The following is an 18602-nucleotide window of genomic DNA, read 5'->3' on the forward strand; positions in this document are numbered from 1 at the left end:
AAGAGGTATTAAGGAGTCTATATCCTTGGATGTTCAACTCTCTGAACTCTGCTTCCTTATGGATGTGGTATTTCTAACTGGGCTGGGCAAGTAGCTCCACTAGAAGACATCATGGTCAGTGGTGGTATTGGTGGCAGTGTACTGAGAAGAGAAAATACTTTCCCCTTCTGCCCTCTGGAAGAGTTACAGGGGTCATACTCCATAAAGCTGATTCCCACCTTGAGTCCCTCAACTTTTCAAAAGGTGTCACTAAGGTTTGCCAATACCAAATTTCATTTACAATTAAGAACTTTTTTCACAAAGGGATAATAGAGTGAATTTTTTTTTTTTTTGGTGAGGCAATCAGGGTTAAGTGACTTGCCCAGGGTCACACAGCTAGTAAGTATTAAGTGTCTGAGGCAGGATTTGAACTCAGGTCCTCCTGAATCCAGGGCTGTTGCTCTATCCACTGCGCCAACTAGCTGTCCCTAACAGAGCGAATTCTTGACACTACTAGATAAATACCTCCTTAGCTCTGTTATTTGCCCCCTTACTTACATTACATTTGCCTCTTTATTTACATTACATGCACATACCTCCAAGTACATTAGGTAGTAGCAGATTGAACCCAAATCTTCAGTGATGCAGGTGGTACAATGAAAGAACAGTGGATCTGGAGTAATCCAACTTAATATCAAAGCCCTTATCCCTGTTCTTTCACAACTACCCTGACGAGCTTAGGGAATCATGTTTGAAACCACCTCTTCATGTACCTTACTCTCCAATGAGAAAATATTATTTTCTCACTTCCTTTCCCCCCCTAGATTATTCTATAATCTCATCTACTCTATAACTTAAATCAAAGCTTCTTAAACTGTGGGTCACAACCACATATGGGGTCTGGTAACTGAATGTGGGAGTCACAAAAAATTTGGCAACAATAAAAGGTAATGTATACTTATTTTATATACCTATATTCCTAGAGTAGTGTAAAATAATTTCTTGGGTAAAAAGGGGTCATGAGTGGAAAAAGTTTAAGAAGCCCTGAATTAAGTGAAGCTACATGTCTCAATACCAGATATTTCCAAAAGCCTAATGGCCCTAGCAGTGCATTCAAATATGAGCATCCTCAATTAAGGAAAATATGTCTTCCAACAGAGCAAAATATTTTAAAAACAAAATGTATATGGAGAAAAAAGTTGTTATATCATAGTAAATGAAAAAAATAACACAGTCTCTCCATCAGAGAAGATATAAGGATAAAGAAATAGGAATGTTAAGAATTAACATTAAGGAGTCATTGTGTTGTAGTAGTAGATTTGGAGTCAAGTCTTGGTTTTGAATTCTACCTGACATACATACACACACACATATATGTATGTACATATGTGCATGTATGTGTATGCGTGTGTGTATATACACACACACACACACACGTGTGTGTATGTGACTATGGATAAGCCACATTCTCTCAGAGCCTGTTTCCTTCTGTAAAATAATACCTAGTCTGTCCCTCAATGGGTTGTTGTTCAAGTCAAATAAGATAATTTATGTAAAACATTTTGCAAACCTTAAAGATTTATAAAATCAGTTATTATTATTATTGTATCTAACTTTTGGAAAATTGAAATTCAGTGTTTAAAGGGGCCTAAGTTTACTTGTTTTAGTGAAATTTGCTCTTTATGCTTTTTTATAATAAAGATATAGTGTAGGGGGCGGCTAGGTGGCGCAGTGGATTAAGCACCGGCCCTGGATTCAGGAGGACCTGAGTTCAAATCCGGCCTCAGACACTTGATACTTACTAGCTGTGTGACCCTGGGCAAGTCACTTAACCCCCATTTCCCCGCAAAAAAAAAAAAAGAAAGAAATCATCTGATAAAGATATAGTGTAGTACAGTATAATAGTCAACTGTAAAAAAATTTTTTTGAAAGGTTTTTTTTTGTGTATGTGTGAGGCAATTGGGGTTAAGTGACTTGCCTAGGGTCACACAGCTAGTAATTGTTAAGTGTCTAAGGCCAGATTTGAAGTCAGGTCCTCCTGAATCCAGGGCCAGCGCTTTATCCACTGTGCCACCTAGCTGCCCTGAAAGTTATTTTTTAAATTGAAATTTGGAGTCATAGAACCTAGGTTTGAATCCTGGGTCTGCTGTTTACCTCCTGTATGGCCCTAGGAAGGCTAGTATATTTCTCTATCCCTGTTATCATTTCTGTAAAATTAAGAAGTTAAACTATATGATTTCTAAAAGACCCTTTGAGGTATAAATCTTATGATCTTATTAAATTCACAAAGATTCTAGCCAAGGGCTACTTTTCATTCATTTGGGGAAAAGGCACACATTAAAACTACAGATTTTAGGGGAAGCTTCACTAAGAAGTCAACAAATATCCTTGTGAGCTGAATTAGCAAAAATAAGTCATGATTTTATTAAAAGACTTATCTCCAATATGGCTACTTTTGAGCTAAATAAGTTTAGTGTTGACTAAAAGCTTAGAAGGCTTTCCCAATTTAATTATGTTTAAGAATCCTATGTTGAATGGGTATAGTAAATCAGTACTATTCATTTTCTTTAGTATGAATTTTATGATGATGAATGTTTTGAGCAATGAGTACGAATTATAATCATAGTTTTTCCCTAGTATGAATTCTATGATGCTTGATGAGATTAGAGCTCTAACTGAAGGTTTTTCCACATTCATTACATTCATAAGGTTTTACACCAGTGTGAATTTTCTGGTGTTTAATAAGGTTAGAACTCAGACTGAAGGCTTTTCTACATTCATTACACTCAAAAGGCCTCTCACCAGTGTGAAATCTCTGATGTCTTAAAAGGTTTCCACTTTGGCTGAAGGTTTTCCCACATTCATTACACTCAAAGGGTTTTTCATATTCATTTTGTTCATTAGAATCCTCTTCATTATGCATTCTCTGGTGCTGAAGAAATGATGAATGAACATTGAAGGCTTTTCCACAATCACTACAGTGATAGGGTTTCTGTGTAATGTGAGTTCTTTGATGTTTAGTAAGATTAGAATTCTGGTTAAAGGTTTTCCCACATTCATTACACTCATAGGGTTTTTCACCAGTATGAATTCTCTGATGTTTAGTAAGATTAGAGTTTTGGTTGAATGTTTTTCCACATTGATTACACTCATAGGGTTTCTCACCAGTGTGAATTTTAAGATGTCGAATAAAAGATGAGTGGACGCTAAAAGATTTCCCACATTCATTACATTCATATGGTTTCTCACCAGTGTGAATTCTCTGGTGCTTAATGAAGTTAGAGTTCTGGTTGAAAGTTTTCCCACATTCATTACACTCATAGGCCTTCCTTCCAGTATGACTTTTTTGGTGTTGAATGAAAGATGAGCGTGCATAGAAGAATTGATAACATTCCTTACATTCATACCGCAGCTCTTCAGTATGAATTCTCTGGTGTCTGATAAGGTGTGAGCTCTGACTGAAACCTTTCCCACATTCTTTGCATTCATAGGGCTTTTCTACAGTGTGAATTCTCTGATGTTTAATAAGGTTAGAACTTTCACTAAAAGCTTTCCCACATTCATTGCATTCATAAGGTTTTTCACCAGTATGAATTCTCTGATGCTTAGTAAGATTTGAACTCAAACTGAAGGCTTTTCCACACTCATTACATTCATAGGGTTTTTCTCCAGTGTGTGTCCTCTGATGATCAATAAGGTTAGAGCTCTGACTAAAGGTTTTCCCACATTCCTTACACAGAAAGGGTTTCTGTCCACTATGAATTCTTTGATATCCAAAGAGAGTAGAGTTCTGCTTAAATACTGTCCCGTATACATTAGATTTATGAGGTTTTTCTTCACTATGGATTCTCTGATGGCTAATTAAGTCTAAATTCTTTTTGAAGCTTTGGCCACAGGCATCACAAAGATGAAGTATCTCTTCTGAAGGAACTCTCAAGTGTCTACCAGGACTTGAATTCAGACTGAAGCTGCTATCAAAACCACTTCCTTCCTGGCCTCTCTCCTCTGTGGAGATTTTCTTATGAATCAGTGTCACTGGTCTGAACTCCTGGGAAAAGGGTTTCCTTAATTTTTCCCCTGTGAGGTTTTCCAAATCTCCCTCAAATCTGCTTTGATATTTAAATGCTTCTTCATACTCAGGTTCCAGGGAAATATCCTCTTCAAGTCTTTCTGACATCATGTGCCATAAATCCATTTCTTCAAAAATGTCCTGTTTTAGAGGTGATCTTTTTTCAGTTTTGTCTTCAGAATCTGAAACGATAAATACAAAACTCAACTGTTATTCATACCTTATTCTAGAAGAAAGAAAACTGTTAGGGAAGGAACAGGATAATCAAAATGAAACAAATGCTTCCCAAGAAGACATGGCATTGATGGGCCTATTGTGAGACTCAAATGAAATAATTAATGTATGTATTCTCTATGTCACATTTTGGCATCATTTTCTCACAATAATCCTTAAAAGTATTATTATGTACATTTTATAGATGAAGAAACTGAGTCTCAGAGACGTTACATGACTTGCTCTAAGGTCATACAAAAAGCAAATGTTGGAGATGAGATGGATCCAAACCCAGGTCTCTCCTTTAAACTTCCTTTCCACTGTCACCCCACTAGATCAAGTCTGAGGAAAAAAGAGTGAAGCAGAGAACCAAAGTGGAGAGAGGAATAGTGAGCCAAGTTGACAAAGTGAATCTAGAGACTAAGGAGAACCCATGGAAAAAGATGGGAAGTATGACTGGGGGATGAGGAGAAATGGGGAGTTCTGATTAGAGTAGACTTCATCACATATCCCAGGTACAAAGAACTGAAACCCTACAAATAAAAAGTCCTGTCTCAGTCTAGATGAAACAGGAATCTTAAACTTGAAAGGCTCAAATCCAATAATTCTCTAGCATTATTTCCATATAGAGTCCCCTCTGAACGGGGCTTATATATTTCTACTCCTTCCAGGTGGAGGACACAGATATCTGATATCTGAAACAGGTTTCTATTACAGTCCCAAGATCTGTTCTACTGGGTGGGAGAAAGAGAATCAAAAATTGTAAAGACTCTGAGTGTATATGTTCTTCTGTATTTGATTGTTTTATTTATCATTATGTATTTGTTTATAACTTATCTATTTTCCCCTTTCATTTTTAACATTTCTTTTGTGCTTATTTGGTGGCTTTAAAAAATTATATTTAGTTCATTAATCAGAAATCTTGGTATGTTGTTTCATCATTATCATTTTCTTTTTCATAGTTGTTTCTGTGATTTGTTCTTTGACCCATTCATTACTTAGGATTTCACTGTTAAGTGTCTATTTGGGTTTATACCTTTTGTTTGTGGTCTGTGAACTAATTATTAGTTTTATTACATTGTGGTCTATAAAGGATGTCTTCTTATATATATATACATATATATATACATATGTATACACACACACACACACACACACACATATATATATATATATATATTTACACTATCTTTGTGCCTCAGTACATGGTCAGTTTTTGTAAAAGTTCCATGTAATGCTGAGAAATGTATATATTCCTTTGCAGTTCCATATAGATAATACATAAGTCTTTTGACTTTAGTTTCTCTGATATTTTATTTAGTTCCATAGTTTCCTTTTGTTTATCTTTTTGTTAGACTTGTCCAAAACTGAAAAACACACTGAAGTCTCTTGTCACTATTGTGTTACTATGTCTTCTTGTAGCTCAGAATTCATGAATTTGGATGCCAAGACATTTGAAACATGTAAGTTTACTATGGATACTGGTTTATTGTCTATGGTTCCTTTATGTATAATGTAGTTTTCTTGTTTATCCTATTTGTTTTTTGAATGTTTGCTTTTGCTTTGTCAGATAGCATGATTGTAATTCTTGCTTTTTTGGATTCATTTGATGAATGATAAATTTTATCCATCCCTTGTTTTATTTTGTATATGTCTGCTTTTTAAATGTGTTTCTTGTAAGCAACAGATTGTATACTCGTTTTCTTATACTAATCTGATAATTTTTTCATTTTATTGGATTAACACATTAACATTTAAAATTATGAGAATTAGGTTTACATTTCCCATCTGTCTCTAATATTTATTTCCTCTGATACTATAAAACACATTATTATGTCCTTTACCTTAATCTTTTTTAAGGTGGCCCTATTCCCACTAGCTTTCTTCCCCTCACTCCTGATCCCCTCCTCTCTTTTGTTTCTTTTTTCCCACTGGGATTTTGCTTATGCATTCCTTTTTCTTTTCTCTTTTTATCTAATTATATAAGTTCCACCTCATCCCCTTTTCCCTCTTAGTCAAATAGACTCCCTCTTTCTCTCATTCCTTGCAACTAGTTCTATTCATTAGTTATTAAAATTTCATTTTTTCCACGCTTTTCCAAAAAGGCTCTCTCTTGCTATCTTCATTATCCATCTTCTAGCTCCTCTAGACCCGCATTCTCTGATTCATGACCTCTATAATTATCTAATCTCTCTCTGTTCTCTGTATTCTTCATGCAATCAAAATTCCCAAGGTATCCATTCTAGGCTCTCTCCTATAGGCAATTTCTGTCACTGCTGTGTGGAGCTTGACCCATTGAGTTCCCTTTTCCACTGTTTCTTACCCCCAGAATAATGCTGATTATTGCAGGTGTCAGAGAGGACACTACTCCATGACAGGTCTTCTACCATATCCCTGATTATGCAGTCCATCTCTAATCTGTACCCTTCCCCATTACTTTTCCCCCATTTGCCTCCAAATATCTTCCTCCTTTTTGTAGGTCCATGGCCTCCCACTCCCTGGGTACCAGATGCCCCCAGGGGTTCCACCCCCCCCCCCCAAGTAGTATGAGTTGACTTTCCACACCTACTGCAAGGTCCCTATCTCCTTTCACAGACCAGCCCTCTTCACCCATAGGAGCATTCATCAATGGAACTCCCATTTACCACCAAATCAAGGCTGCCTTCCTTTCTTTCTTTTCTTTTTTTTTGTGAGGCAATTGGGGTTAAGTGACTTGCCCAGTGTCACACAGCTAGTAAGTGTTAAGTGTCTGAGGCTGGATTTGAACTCAGGTCCTCCTGAATCCAGGGCCGGCGCTCTATCCACTGTGCCACCTAGCTGCCCCTTTTCTTTTTTTTAATACTCACTTCCTTCTCACCCATTCCCCTGCAGGTTCTTTTCTTACTGAGACCACAAGGGTCACCTTCCCTTCATTGCTAGTTCTATATTTCACTCAGGAACATTCTTTTCTATCCTTCTGTACCTTTCTCCCTTCCATATACACTCCCATGTGATAATATAGTCCTACAAAAATCACTGATTCACATATAGAGGGTGTTGCCAGGTTCTGTTCATAATGTCCAAAGCCTGCTTCTTCACTGTTACCTTCACTAGACTTCTGCCTTCATCCCTGTCTTGTGTACAATTAGGAAGAAATCTTTTACTGGTCTCTTTGTTGTCACTTTGTTGCTGTTGCTATCCTTGACTGTTTCAAATTCCTCTTTATTACGGAATATTCATTTCTTTTCATTTATGGTTAAATTCAGATTTGCAGGGTAAGTCACTCTAGACTACATTCTTTTCCACTGCTTTTTGGAACATATTATTCCATTGCCTCCTACATTTTCTGGTGAGTGCAGAATAGTCTTGTGGTATTTGAAATTCCTTTCCTTTACAACCTTAAGATCTTTCTACTTACTGCTTGTAGAACTTCTTGTTTCTGAATTGAATTGTTAAATTTGACCAAATATGTCTTGGAGTTTGCAGTCTTGGATTTTATTTTGAAGCAATTTATGAATTCTTTCAATTGGCCTTTCATTTTCTATGTTTGAAAGATCTGGGCAATTGTCTTCTATTATTTCCTGCATTATGGCATTCAGGTTTTTGTTGTTGTTGTTTTGTCTTGTCATGTTCTTCTGGGAGATCTATGATTCTTAGTTTATGTATAAGCATCATGTCTTTGAGATCAGTATGTTTTTTTTCTTTTAATGTTATTGGTTTTTTGGTTCTCTTCTTCTAGATTATCCTTCACTTCTGTATATTTGCATTGTTCTCTCTTGTTTCTTTGGTGAGACCTTCCATTACAGATTCCAGTTTTTCTATTTTGCCCCATCATTTTTGCTGTACAAACCTTAAGTTCTGCTCTCATAATTTTCATTTCTCTTTTGAACCACTCAGTAACAGTTGTTGTGTTCCCTTGTTCTCCTCCATAGACTTTTCTATTTCAAGTATTGGATTACTTTCCTTTGTTTTGTAATATAAATTCATAGATGCTTAAACTCATTTATTAAACCTGTGAGCCATATTTCTTTTTGTTATTAATAACTTCTCTATTGATTTGTCTGCTTATGTTTAAGGTCTTTGGGGTTTTCTTCTTGAGATCTTTGGTAATTTCAACTCTTTTTTTTGTGAGGCAATTGGGGTTAAGTGACTTGCTCTGGGTCACACAGCTAGTAAGTGTCAAGTGTCTGAGGCTGGATTTGAACTCAGGTCCTCCTGAATCCAGGGCCAGTGCTCTATCCACTGTGCCACCTAGCTGCCCCTCAACTCCTTTTTTAAAATCCTATTTTCCCTTATTACTCACTTTCTGAGGCTCTGACTTGCTTCCTTCTAATGGGGGTTTCCCTGGGGGCTGAATCTCAAAGAATCTCATCTTCCTCTCATGGTATACCAGCCTACCAGCCTAGGCTTGTGCCCCAAGTGACTTCTGGGTGGACGTAACTGGCCCCAGCTAGGTGCTAAGTACTTTCCTTCAGGCTTAGTGGAGTGTCACACAGCCCAACCCCCCCCCCCCCCCCCGCCCCTGCCCAAGTTCCTTAGTTCTCTGGTTTGGCATTGGCAGTTCAGAGACCATGTCGATGCTACAGAGTTGATTTTTGTAGTTTAGTTTCTGAGGCTCGGGGTGGGGGTGGGGATATGGTACCTATTTCCAGCCCAGACATGTCTTGTCCCCTTCCTGCTATTCCTGGCTCTCCTGTGGAGAACAGCACAAAACACTGCCTACCATGCTGTATGGTCCCTGTGAGCTTCCAGAGTTTGGGGCACTGTGATGACACATTGGCTATCTAGCCTATGCAGACTTCTGCAGCCTGGGACTGAGATCTCTATGGTATTGGAAAGAGGGAGGGCAGACCTGTGTATGGGATTGGGTTTTGTTAGGGGCTTGAGTGGATCAGCTAGTACAGTTTTGTTGCCAATAGCCTTGGATGTGGAGGAGGGATGCTAAGTGAGTTCAAGGTAGATATCAGTTCCAGGTATCCTAAATCATGAAGACAAATGAAATTACATTGTCTTTGGCATGTGATTTCAATTTTGGAAAGGTTGAGGGCTCAGAGAAAATGTCTGGTTCTCCATTTTGTTTATCCCATGACCTAGACTTCTGCTTATGATTGTGTTATGTATGAGCCTTCCTGTGTGCATCTGAATCAGAGGCGTGTATTTATGAGTTGTAGTTTAAGTGTTTATGAATACACAGACTCTAATGAGTAAATCATTGTCTATATGCTATCAGAGAGTAGTGAAAACAATCCTGAACTTGGGGTCTAATGTGAGTTTGAGTCCCAGCTTTTTAGCTCAGTGATCATGGGTCAGTAAATTCACCTCTGAACCTCATTCTTCCCACCTTAAAACCTGCACTAATCTAACATACAATTGTGAGGAAAGCATTTTGTAAAATTAATAGGTACTACATCAATGTGATTATTACATGGGATTATGATTATCTCCCTCCCTCTCTCTTTCTTCCTATCTGTAAATTTATAGCTATATATACATACATACATACATACATACATACATGCATATAGATATGGCTGACTACGAGTGCTCTAACATGTGAGTACATGGAGTTCAAGACATACAAGGATGAGGTACAATTGGGAGAGTTTGGAAGGCTTATGAACATCTTTTATGACCACAAAGAGGGGATAATAACACATAAATGGAAACTTCCCTTTTGAGTATAATAATTCAGGAGACCACAGAACCCAGGTCTGAAAACCTTATAGTCATGTAATTTGGGAGGCAGGTAGATAACTGGGAAGAACACCAAGGGAGAGCCAGGCTACCAGAGAGCAATTCAAATGGAATTACTCATCCACTGGACTAGGCCAAGCAACCATGAGAAACAGAAAGCATTTCTGTCTCTGAAGGGAAAAGACTTAACATGTACATGGAGGAAGGAAAAGCATCTTGTTGGGGAAAACAGTCAAACCCAGATTGAGATCCCAGCAGCAATACTGTCTTAGGTAGGTCAGAGCTCACCTGGGGCTCAACTGTCAGGTTCAGCTGCCATTGCTTGGTCTCCTAAGGGGATAGACAGAACCTAGGGAAAAATGCAGAGCTAGGGAAAGAGAAATGAGTACAAGGGAAACTAGCTTCATTTGTAGGTTCAAGTAGTATGGTTTCCAGATCCTTTACCCCCTTGGTTCCCTTCCTCAGGACACACTTTGATATTGGAATTGGGAGTCAAGAAAACTCCCACCTCTGGTTCAAATCCCAACTCAGACACTTATAGCCATATAATCCTGGGCAAATCACTTAATCTAACACAGTGGATAGAGTGCAAGGTTTAGAGGCAGAAAGACCCAAGTTTGAATTCTGCTTTAGGCATTTGCTAACTGTATGATCTTTAATTAGATTTCATTTTCTCATCAGTAAAATGGGAATAATAATAAGACCTACCTCCCAGGGTTGTTATAGCAAATTAGATACTTTGCAAATTACTATGTAAATTATTATTATTATTTTTAACCTTCTTAGACCTCAGTTTCCTTTGGATAATAATAGCACCTACTTCACAAGAATTTTATGATGATCATATGTGAAATCCATTAAACTGTGAGCTGTTTGATAGCAGAGACTCCTATTGCCTCCTTTTGCATCCCCAGCACTTAGGACAGTGTCTGGCATATGGTAGATATTTAATAAAAGCTTACTGACTACCAGATCTCAAACTGTATTATAAAGCAGTCAATTATCAAAACAATCTGGTACTAAGAAATAGAGAGGTTGGTCACTGGACTAGAATAGTTACAAATTACACTATAGTGAGTAACTATAGTAATCCAGTGTTTGATAAACCCAAAGATCCAAGCTTTTGGAACAAAAACTCATTATTTGACAAAAACTTCTGAGAAAACTGGAAAACAGTATGGCAGAAACTAGGTATAGACCAACATACTGTATACCAAAATAAAGTCAAAATGGGTACATGATTTACACATAAAAGGTAATACCATAAGTAAATTAAGAGCGTATGGAATAGTTTATCTGTCAGATGTATGGACAGGAGAAGAATTTAGGACCAAAGAAGATATAGAGTGCATTACAAAATGTAAAATAGATAATTTTGATTATATAAAATTAAAAAGCTTTTGCACAAACAAAACTAATGTAACCAAGATTATTAGGAAAATAGAAAACTGGGAAAGAATTTTTGAAACAAGTATCTCTGATAAAGGCCTAATTTCTCAAATGTATAGAGAACTAAGTAAAATTTATAAAAAAACAATTCATTCCCCAACTGATAAATGGTCAAAAGAACTGGCAGTTTTCCAACAAAGCAATCAAAGATATCTATAGTCCTATGGAAAAATGTTCTAAATCACTACTGATTAGAGAAATGCAAATTAAAACAACTGAGGTATCACCTCACACCTATCAGAATGGCAAATATAACAAAAAAGGAAAATATTGGATGTTGGAGGGGATATGGAAAAACTGGGATGCTGAACCACTGTTGGTAGAGTTGTGAACGGATCCAACCATTCTGGAGAGCAATTTGGAACTATGCCCAAAGGGCATATCCTTTGATCCAGCAATACCACTGCTAGGTCTTTTTCCCAAAGAGATCATAAAAAAGAGAAAAAGACCTATTTGTACAAAAATATTTATAGCAGCTCTTTTTGTGGTGGCTAAGAATTGCAAATCAAAGGCATGCCCATCAATTGGGGAATGGCTAAACAAGCTGCGGTATATGACTGTGATGGAATATTATTATGCTATAAGAAATGACAAGCAGGATGATTTCAGGAAGGCATGGAAAGACTTGTATGAACTGATGTATAGTGAAGTGAACAGAACAAGGAGAATGTTGTGCCCAGTGACACAATATTGTTTGATGAAGAACTGTGAATGACTTAACTATTCTCAGCAATATAATGATCCAAGACAATTCCAAAGAACTAATGATAAAGCATACTATCCACCTCCAAAGAAAGAACTGATATTGACTGAACTCAGACTGAAGCATGCTATTTTCACTTTCTTTCATTTTTTTATTCGTTTTCTTATGAAAATGACTATTAGTGTAATGTTTTACACAATTGTACGTATATAACCTATATGATTGCTTACTGCCTCAGGGAGAGGGCAAGGAAGGGAAGGAAGGAGTGATAGAATTTGGAACTCAAATCTTTAAATAAAAATGTTTATTGTTGCTTTTAAAAAAAAAGTTTACTGATTAAAGTGCTTTTCAAACTTTAAAGTGCTACAGAATCATCCTCTTTTGATATTGCTACAGAAATGAGTCATACCAAACTGAACCAGGAGCAGTGAGTTCTCTGTCTCATGTGGCCTGTATACAACCTCAGTTTAAGTCACATAAGTTATTTTAAAATAATCCTGATATTAATCAACACCAAAAAAGAGCATTTCCATATAAAACAACAGAAAAAGAAGATTGTGTACTAAGCTGTGAATCTTTTATACAGTTTGCTTTTCCTTATAACCATGTAATAAATTCAACATGTTATTTTTGAAGCTATCTTGCTTATTTGTTCCATACTGACCTTCATCCAAGTAACAGAAGTTTTTTAGGGGTCATCTATACCCCCTGGTTTTTTTCATGTGAACTGCTGCCAGGGCATGTTGCCCCTATCCTGTGACTTTTGCCACTGATCTTCTGAACCTCCATGCAGGACGCTCTCTATAGTTTTCCCTCAGTATAATTCACTTTGCTTCCAGTCTATTCCATTGATTCTGATGTCCAATGTCCTACCTATAGCCATCCCAACTTCTTGTCACCCTCTAAATTGATAAGCATTATTCTTTTTTTAAAGCATGATTCTTAAGACAACATGACAAGTCAATAAAAATGCTGATGAGAACAGAGAAAACAACAAAGTCTTGTGGTCACCACTAGAGACTGTCCTGTCTCATTCCAGATTCGTATCCATTAGCTAACAGTGTCTGGCTTGTGATAGTGATATTTACTAGCTGTATGATCTTGGGCAGAGCACTTCCTCTGAGGTTCAGTTTCCTCATATGTAAAACAGAGATAATGCCCACAGGGCTGCTGTGAGAAACAACTTCATAAACTTTAAATTACTATAGAACTGTGAACCGTTATTTGGATATGACATGGGCTATATGACCAGCTAAGATTCTACTGTTCCACCAATTGACCTACATTTTTTTATCTGTCCATGAGGATAATCAAAGACTCTGGACTGTTACTAAAATCTACTTAGCATCCTGGGGTTCTCTGCCACCAATCTTCCATAAATAGTATAACTGATTGAGTCAAAAGAAATCCAGATGTTAAAGTTTGTTTGGACAAAGAACAAAGGGTTTCTGAAGTTGGCCTTGTCTGTCAATAATCCTAATCCTTTGCCACAGGATCACAGGTGTGAGAAATAATTATTAATAATCAATATTTGGGGGGGCCAGCATTGACTGCCAAGACTTGTTAATTCTACTTCCACAACATATTTTGCATCCAACTCCTACTCTCCACCCATATGGCAACCTCCCTTCAAGCCCTCATCACTTTTCATCTTGGCCTATTGCAATGACCTCCTAATTGGTCTTCTTACCTTTAGTATCTCTCCAGTTCATCCTCCAAATTGGCATTCCTAATTCATGGGCTGTCTATGTCACTTGCCATATCAAGGATTTTAATGACTCCCTATAGATTAGGATAAAATACATTTTCCTCTGTTTGGCATTTATAACCTTTCACAATCTGGCTCTAGTCAATGTTTCCAGACTGCTTTCACATTACTCCTCCCTCATGAACTTTCTATTCCAGTCAAACTGGTCCAGTTGACATTAACTTTGTACATGTCATAAAGGCATTCCCTTCTCACTTCTCTTTTACATCTAGCTTCCTTAAAGATTCAGCTCAGGTCCTACCTCCTAAAAGAAGCCTGATCTGATCCATTCAGTTGTGTCCCCATCCCCAAATTATTTCATATTTACTTTGCATATATTTTCTTTGACTCTTCTGTGTATATGCCATACACCACCTGGGTAGAACAGAAGCTCCTTGAGAACATAGACTTTTTATTTTTGTCTTCATATCTCCAGCACCTATCACAGTAAGTATTTAATAAATACTTGTTGGGCAAATTCAATTCAATTCAACCTTTATAAAGGGTACTTCATACAGTGGGGGGTACTAGGGGCCAGAAAGCCAAAAACAAAACAGTCCCTTCCCTTAAGATGCTCTCCTGCACAATAGATTTAGAACTGGAAGGAACCTCTCAGAGATCCCTGTCTAGTGGGACTTTGATAATGACATTGATGACCACTTTAATATCCTTACCACATATTTCCTCAATCTCCTAAATGTAATGGTCTCCATCTTCATCCCACCCCAGTCATACACTGGAAATGAGAATAGTAATATATTTGTATATATATATTTTTTTAGTGAGGCAATTGGAGTTAAGTGACTTGCCCAGGGTCACACAGCTAGTAAGTGTTAAGTGTCTGAGGCCAGATTTGAACTCAGGTACTCCTGACTCCAGGGCCAGTGCTCTATCCACTGCACCACCTAGCTGCCCTATTGAGAACAGTAATATAGAGGAAGGGAAAGTTAACACAGGCAAATAGGAAGTGAAAGTGGTAAAGGGGAGTTGCTTAAGAAGGAAATTGGGAAAACATGGAAAAATGGTGGTACTTAATGGAAGATGAAGAAACAATGTGAGGGTAATGATGGATCATTAAGATAGTGATGAGGTAAGAGAGCAGAATATTTTTATTTTTTTTTGCTGGGCAATGAGGGTTAAATGACTTGCCCAGGGTCAGACAGCTAGTAAGTGTCAAGTGTTTGAGGCCAAATTTGAACTCAGGTCCTCCTGAATCCAGGGCCAGTGCTTTATCCACTTTGCCACCCAGTTGCTCCCAGAACAGAATATTCTTAGGGAAACTATGTCACAGTGTGATAGGAAACAAGAGTGACCACACTCTGTAATAATGGAAAGTGAGGAGGTCAAAACAGAAAAGATGGCAGGAATAGGAAAAGAATATTGAATTGTGAGAAACAGTAATAGTTTGATACATGGTGGAATCTTCTCAGAAGAGCTTGATACATGAGGGGATCTTTTCAAGTGAAGCATGCCCATGTAGGGAACAGCAGGGCAATATTATCTAGTGAATTATATCAACTCAAGAAAGAGAAAAGTAAGTTTTTCAGGGCTAGAGATAGAAACCAGTTTGAGCTGATTCTCACCAGTAACCTAGAAAAAGTAGGCAAAAGGTTAACCCTAGTCTTAATAGACTTATTAATATTAACCTCTCCTCCTGTCTAAAATTTCTACCCCATTTTCGATCATGGGTGCATGAACGTGTATGTGTATGGGAGGGGTAACATATCAAGGAGGCTTTTGTGAGAACTCTTCTGGGAAGATTGTGAACTTGTGCCTAGCAACCTATGGTGGCTCAAGGGAAAGGGACTGATTGTGGCAGGGTGTAGGAGAAATACCTGATGCTTGCTTTCAGCATTGGCACTCACTGATTGGCTTTACTGTGGGTGCCCCATTCTCATGAGGATACAATAAAAGCTTTTGTCATAGCAAAGCTGCCTCTGAAAGAATTTATTTTGAGGAAGTGGTCTGCACTTGTTTCTCACAGAATGATTATGTGACACTGGAAGGAGGTAACAGGACCTAAATATAGAGTTGTACAAAGAGTACTGGACTTAGAATCAGGAGACCTGGGTTTAAATCCTAGCTCTGATTATGACTAGTTGTATGACCTTGGATAAGTCACTTAGTCTCAGTTTTTTCATTGTAAAATAGGGATAATAAGCTTCTACAAAATTCTTATTCTGATGCTCCAGTACGACAGGAGCCCAGGTAACACTGGGCTCTTGAGTAAGAGTAAGAATAAGAGCTCCAGCAGTTTCTCTAAACTAGGAGGGCTGGAGGTAGAGGTCCAGTGATGGACTACAGATCTGTGGTGAATCCCAACCTTTTGGGAGGCCCATCACTAGCCATAGGCTAATTTTTTCTAGCTATTTAATTCCCTAAGGATCATCTACTTGATCATCATAGAGGGGTTGTGAATTATTAATGGAGGGATTCTACATTGGTGAGATAACAGATCCTTGAAATGATATTTAGACTACCTGGCTCATAGGCATTTTGTGGAGAAAATGCTTTTTTGAAAACCTTAAAGTATTACAGAAATGTGAACTTTTATTATTATCTTTTTTGTGGATCATGAAAAGGGATTAGCACCTTACAAAGCTGAGGACAAGGCTGAGTCCCAGGTGAGGAATCATTGACATGAAGGGAAAATTACCTGGTGCTGACTTCGGAGACTTTCCTAGGGTCACCATCTCCATCTCTTTCCCTTTCAAGAGACCTTCTATTAGGCATTGTCTGGGATCTAGGGACCACTGGGAACATGGCAGGGCATGAGGAGGCCAAAAAGTACCCCTAAGGGAACTCAATATCTCTTTCATTCATTTCCTAAGAGAATGGGGAGGAGGAAGCTCAGGGAAATGAGGCAGGATAGGGTCTGCCTATTCAGTTCAATGGCGGGTTCTATCTCCTCCTTAGGACTACATCTCAGGTCCTGCCCAATGGAGAAAGAAGGTACAATATTACAAACCACAGACCAACTGAGCAAGTCCAGGAGAGAGGGCTCCAGGCCTCTAGAAATTTCCAGCAAGGCCTGTGGAGATAAGCCAGGGAAAGGTTTCTGTGTGCAGTATCCCCAAGTTAGAGTTTCTTTTTTTTTTTTTTTGGCTGGGCAATGAGGGTTAAGTGACTTGCCCAAGATCACACAACTAGTAAGTGTCAAGTGTCTAAGGCTGGATTTGAACTCAGGATCTCCTGAATCCAGAGTCCGTGCTTTATCCACTGTGCCACCTAGTTGCCCCCAAGTTACAGTTTCCTAAAAGTTTGTGTAAGTGTCTCCAGAAGACCTGGGCAGCAGGGTCTCCTTGTAGAGAATACTACACTTAGAAGGGGACCTCTGAGGCCATCTTGCTCAACCCACATCTGACCATGCTCAGTAAATGCTCATCCTGCCTTTCCTTGAAGATTTCCAGGGTGGGTGAGCCACTATTGCCCCAGGTCACCCACCCTGGGGAGTCTCCCCTAGTCCTCCTTGATCTTAGTTCCTTGTCTTTATGATGAGCCTCATTTATCCTGTCTACGTCATGTTTGTACATCGTTGTTTGTCCCTGATCTCCCCATTAGACTGTGCACTCCTGAAGGGCAGGGGCTGCTTTTCATTTCTGTATCATCAGTTTTCTTAGCCTGTGCCTGGCACACAGTAGGCACTTAATAAATGCTTGCTGACTTGACTTGGCATCAAACCTGCATTTACCTCCTCTTTGCAACTTCCACCCCTGCGTACGATGGCCCTTCATACACTGGGGGAGGGTCATCAAGCTCAAGCTCTTCCACCCCTCAGTTTTCCCTTCTCCAGACCAAGTAGCCACTGTCGTACCCCCTCCCTCCAGGAGCTTGGTCTCCGTCCCCTCCCATCACGATCAGCCCCTCAGGCCCTCGGGAATCTCCTGGAGAAGCCCCAGCCGGCGGAGGCCGCTTCCTTTCGGTCTTGGGAGAGGCCCAAAAAGGCCATGGGTGAATCGCCCGTTGGCGCGAGCATAAGCAGGGACTGGGGACGCGGTCTGTCCTTGGGTCAGTGAGAACTTCCTCCCCTCGAATATCTCCCTCCCCCGTGACCCTTCTTGGCCTCTGTCCCTCCCCGCGGGCTCCACCTCTCCCTCAGGCCTCAGGGCAGAGTCTAGAGCACTCACCCGCTTCCCGGGCCACACAGGGGTAGCCCGACACGCGCCAGCCCCGACGTACCCCGAGAAGCGCGCCCTACCGGAAGTGCCGTCTCGCTCAAACCGGATGAAAGCAGTGTGCCCTCGGGGCCTCTCTAGGCTGCTGCAGCTCGTCTCAGTGACTGCACCTCCCCACTCCAGCCTCTACGCCTTCTCTTCTACGGGAATTCTCCCTGTTCAGCTTTCTGATTACCCCACACGCACTATTGCCCCGTTGGGGAGTCCGAGGCCCGGTTATTGACCCTGGGAACATGGGCAAGGGGCTTTCCTCTGTGAAGGGGGTTTTAGGAGCTAGGGTGAGTCCTGAACTTAGAGTGGTGAGCCTGACGTCAGTTGTATTTCATGCTTGAGGATCAGTTTGGGGGATGGGCCGTGGTAGCTTTCCCTTCGTGCCACATTTACGGAGGCTCTTCCAAGCCTTTGCATCCCATCTCGCCCCGCCCCTCATGGTTCCAGGTGCCATCTACCAATAATCTACTAATAAGGTGACATAAACATTATACGAGTTATACCATGTACCATGTTTCTCTATTTCAAAGTTGTGCAAAAATTGCCATAGCATCGGCCCTGGATTCAGGAGGACCGGAGTTCAAATCCAGCCTCAGACACTTG

At 39.4% G+C, this 18602-nt stretch overlaps 1 protein-coding gene across 2 annotated transcripts in view; it reads right to left on the minus strand.

Annotated features, from left to right (window-relative positions):
- Positions 1-2066: 2066 nt before the first annotated feature.
- The window catches only part of LOC122741866 (zinc finger protein OZF-like), a 69174-nt gene continuing 52638 nt past the window's right edge, over positions 2067-18602 (minus strand). For both annotated transcript variants that reach the window (XM_043985739.1, XM_043985728.1), the window contains one exon: positions 2067-4230. In XM_043985739.1, the coding sequence (XP_043841674.1) occupies positions 2651-4230 (1580 nt within the window). In that variant the 3' untranslated portion in view covers positions 2067-2650. The remainder of the gene's footprint in view (positions 4231-18602) is intronic.

Source organism: Dromiciops gliroides, chromosome 1, assembly GCF_019393635.1.
Source record: "Dromiciops gliroides isolate mDroGli1 chromosome 1, mDroGli1.pri, whole genome shotgun sequence".
Taxonomy (NCBI): domain Eukaryota; kingdom Metazoa; phylum Chordata; class Mammalia; order Microbiotheria; family Microbiotheriidae; genus Dromiciops; species Dromiciops gliroides.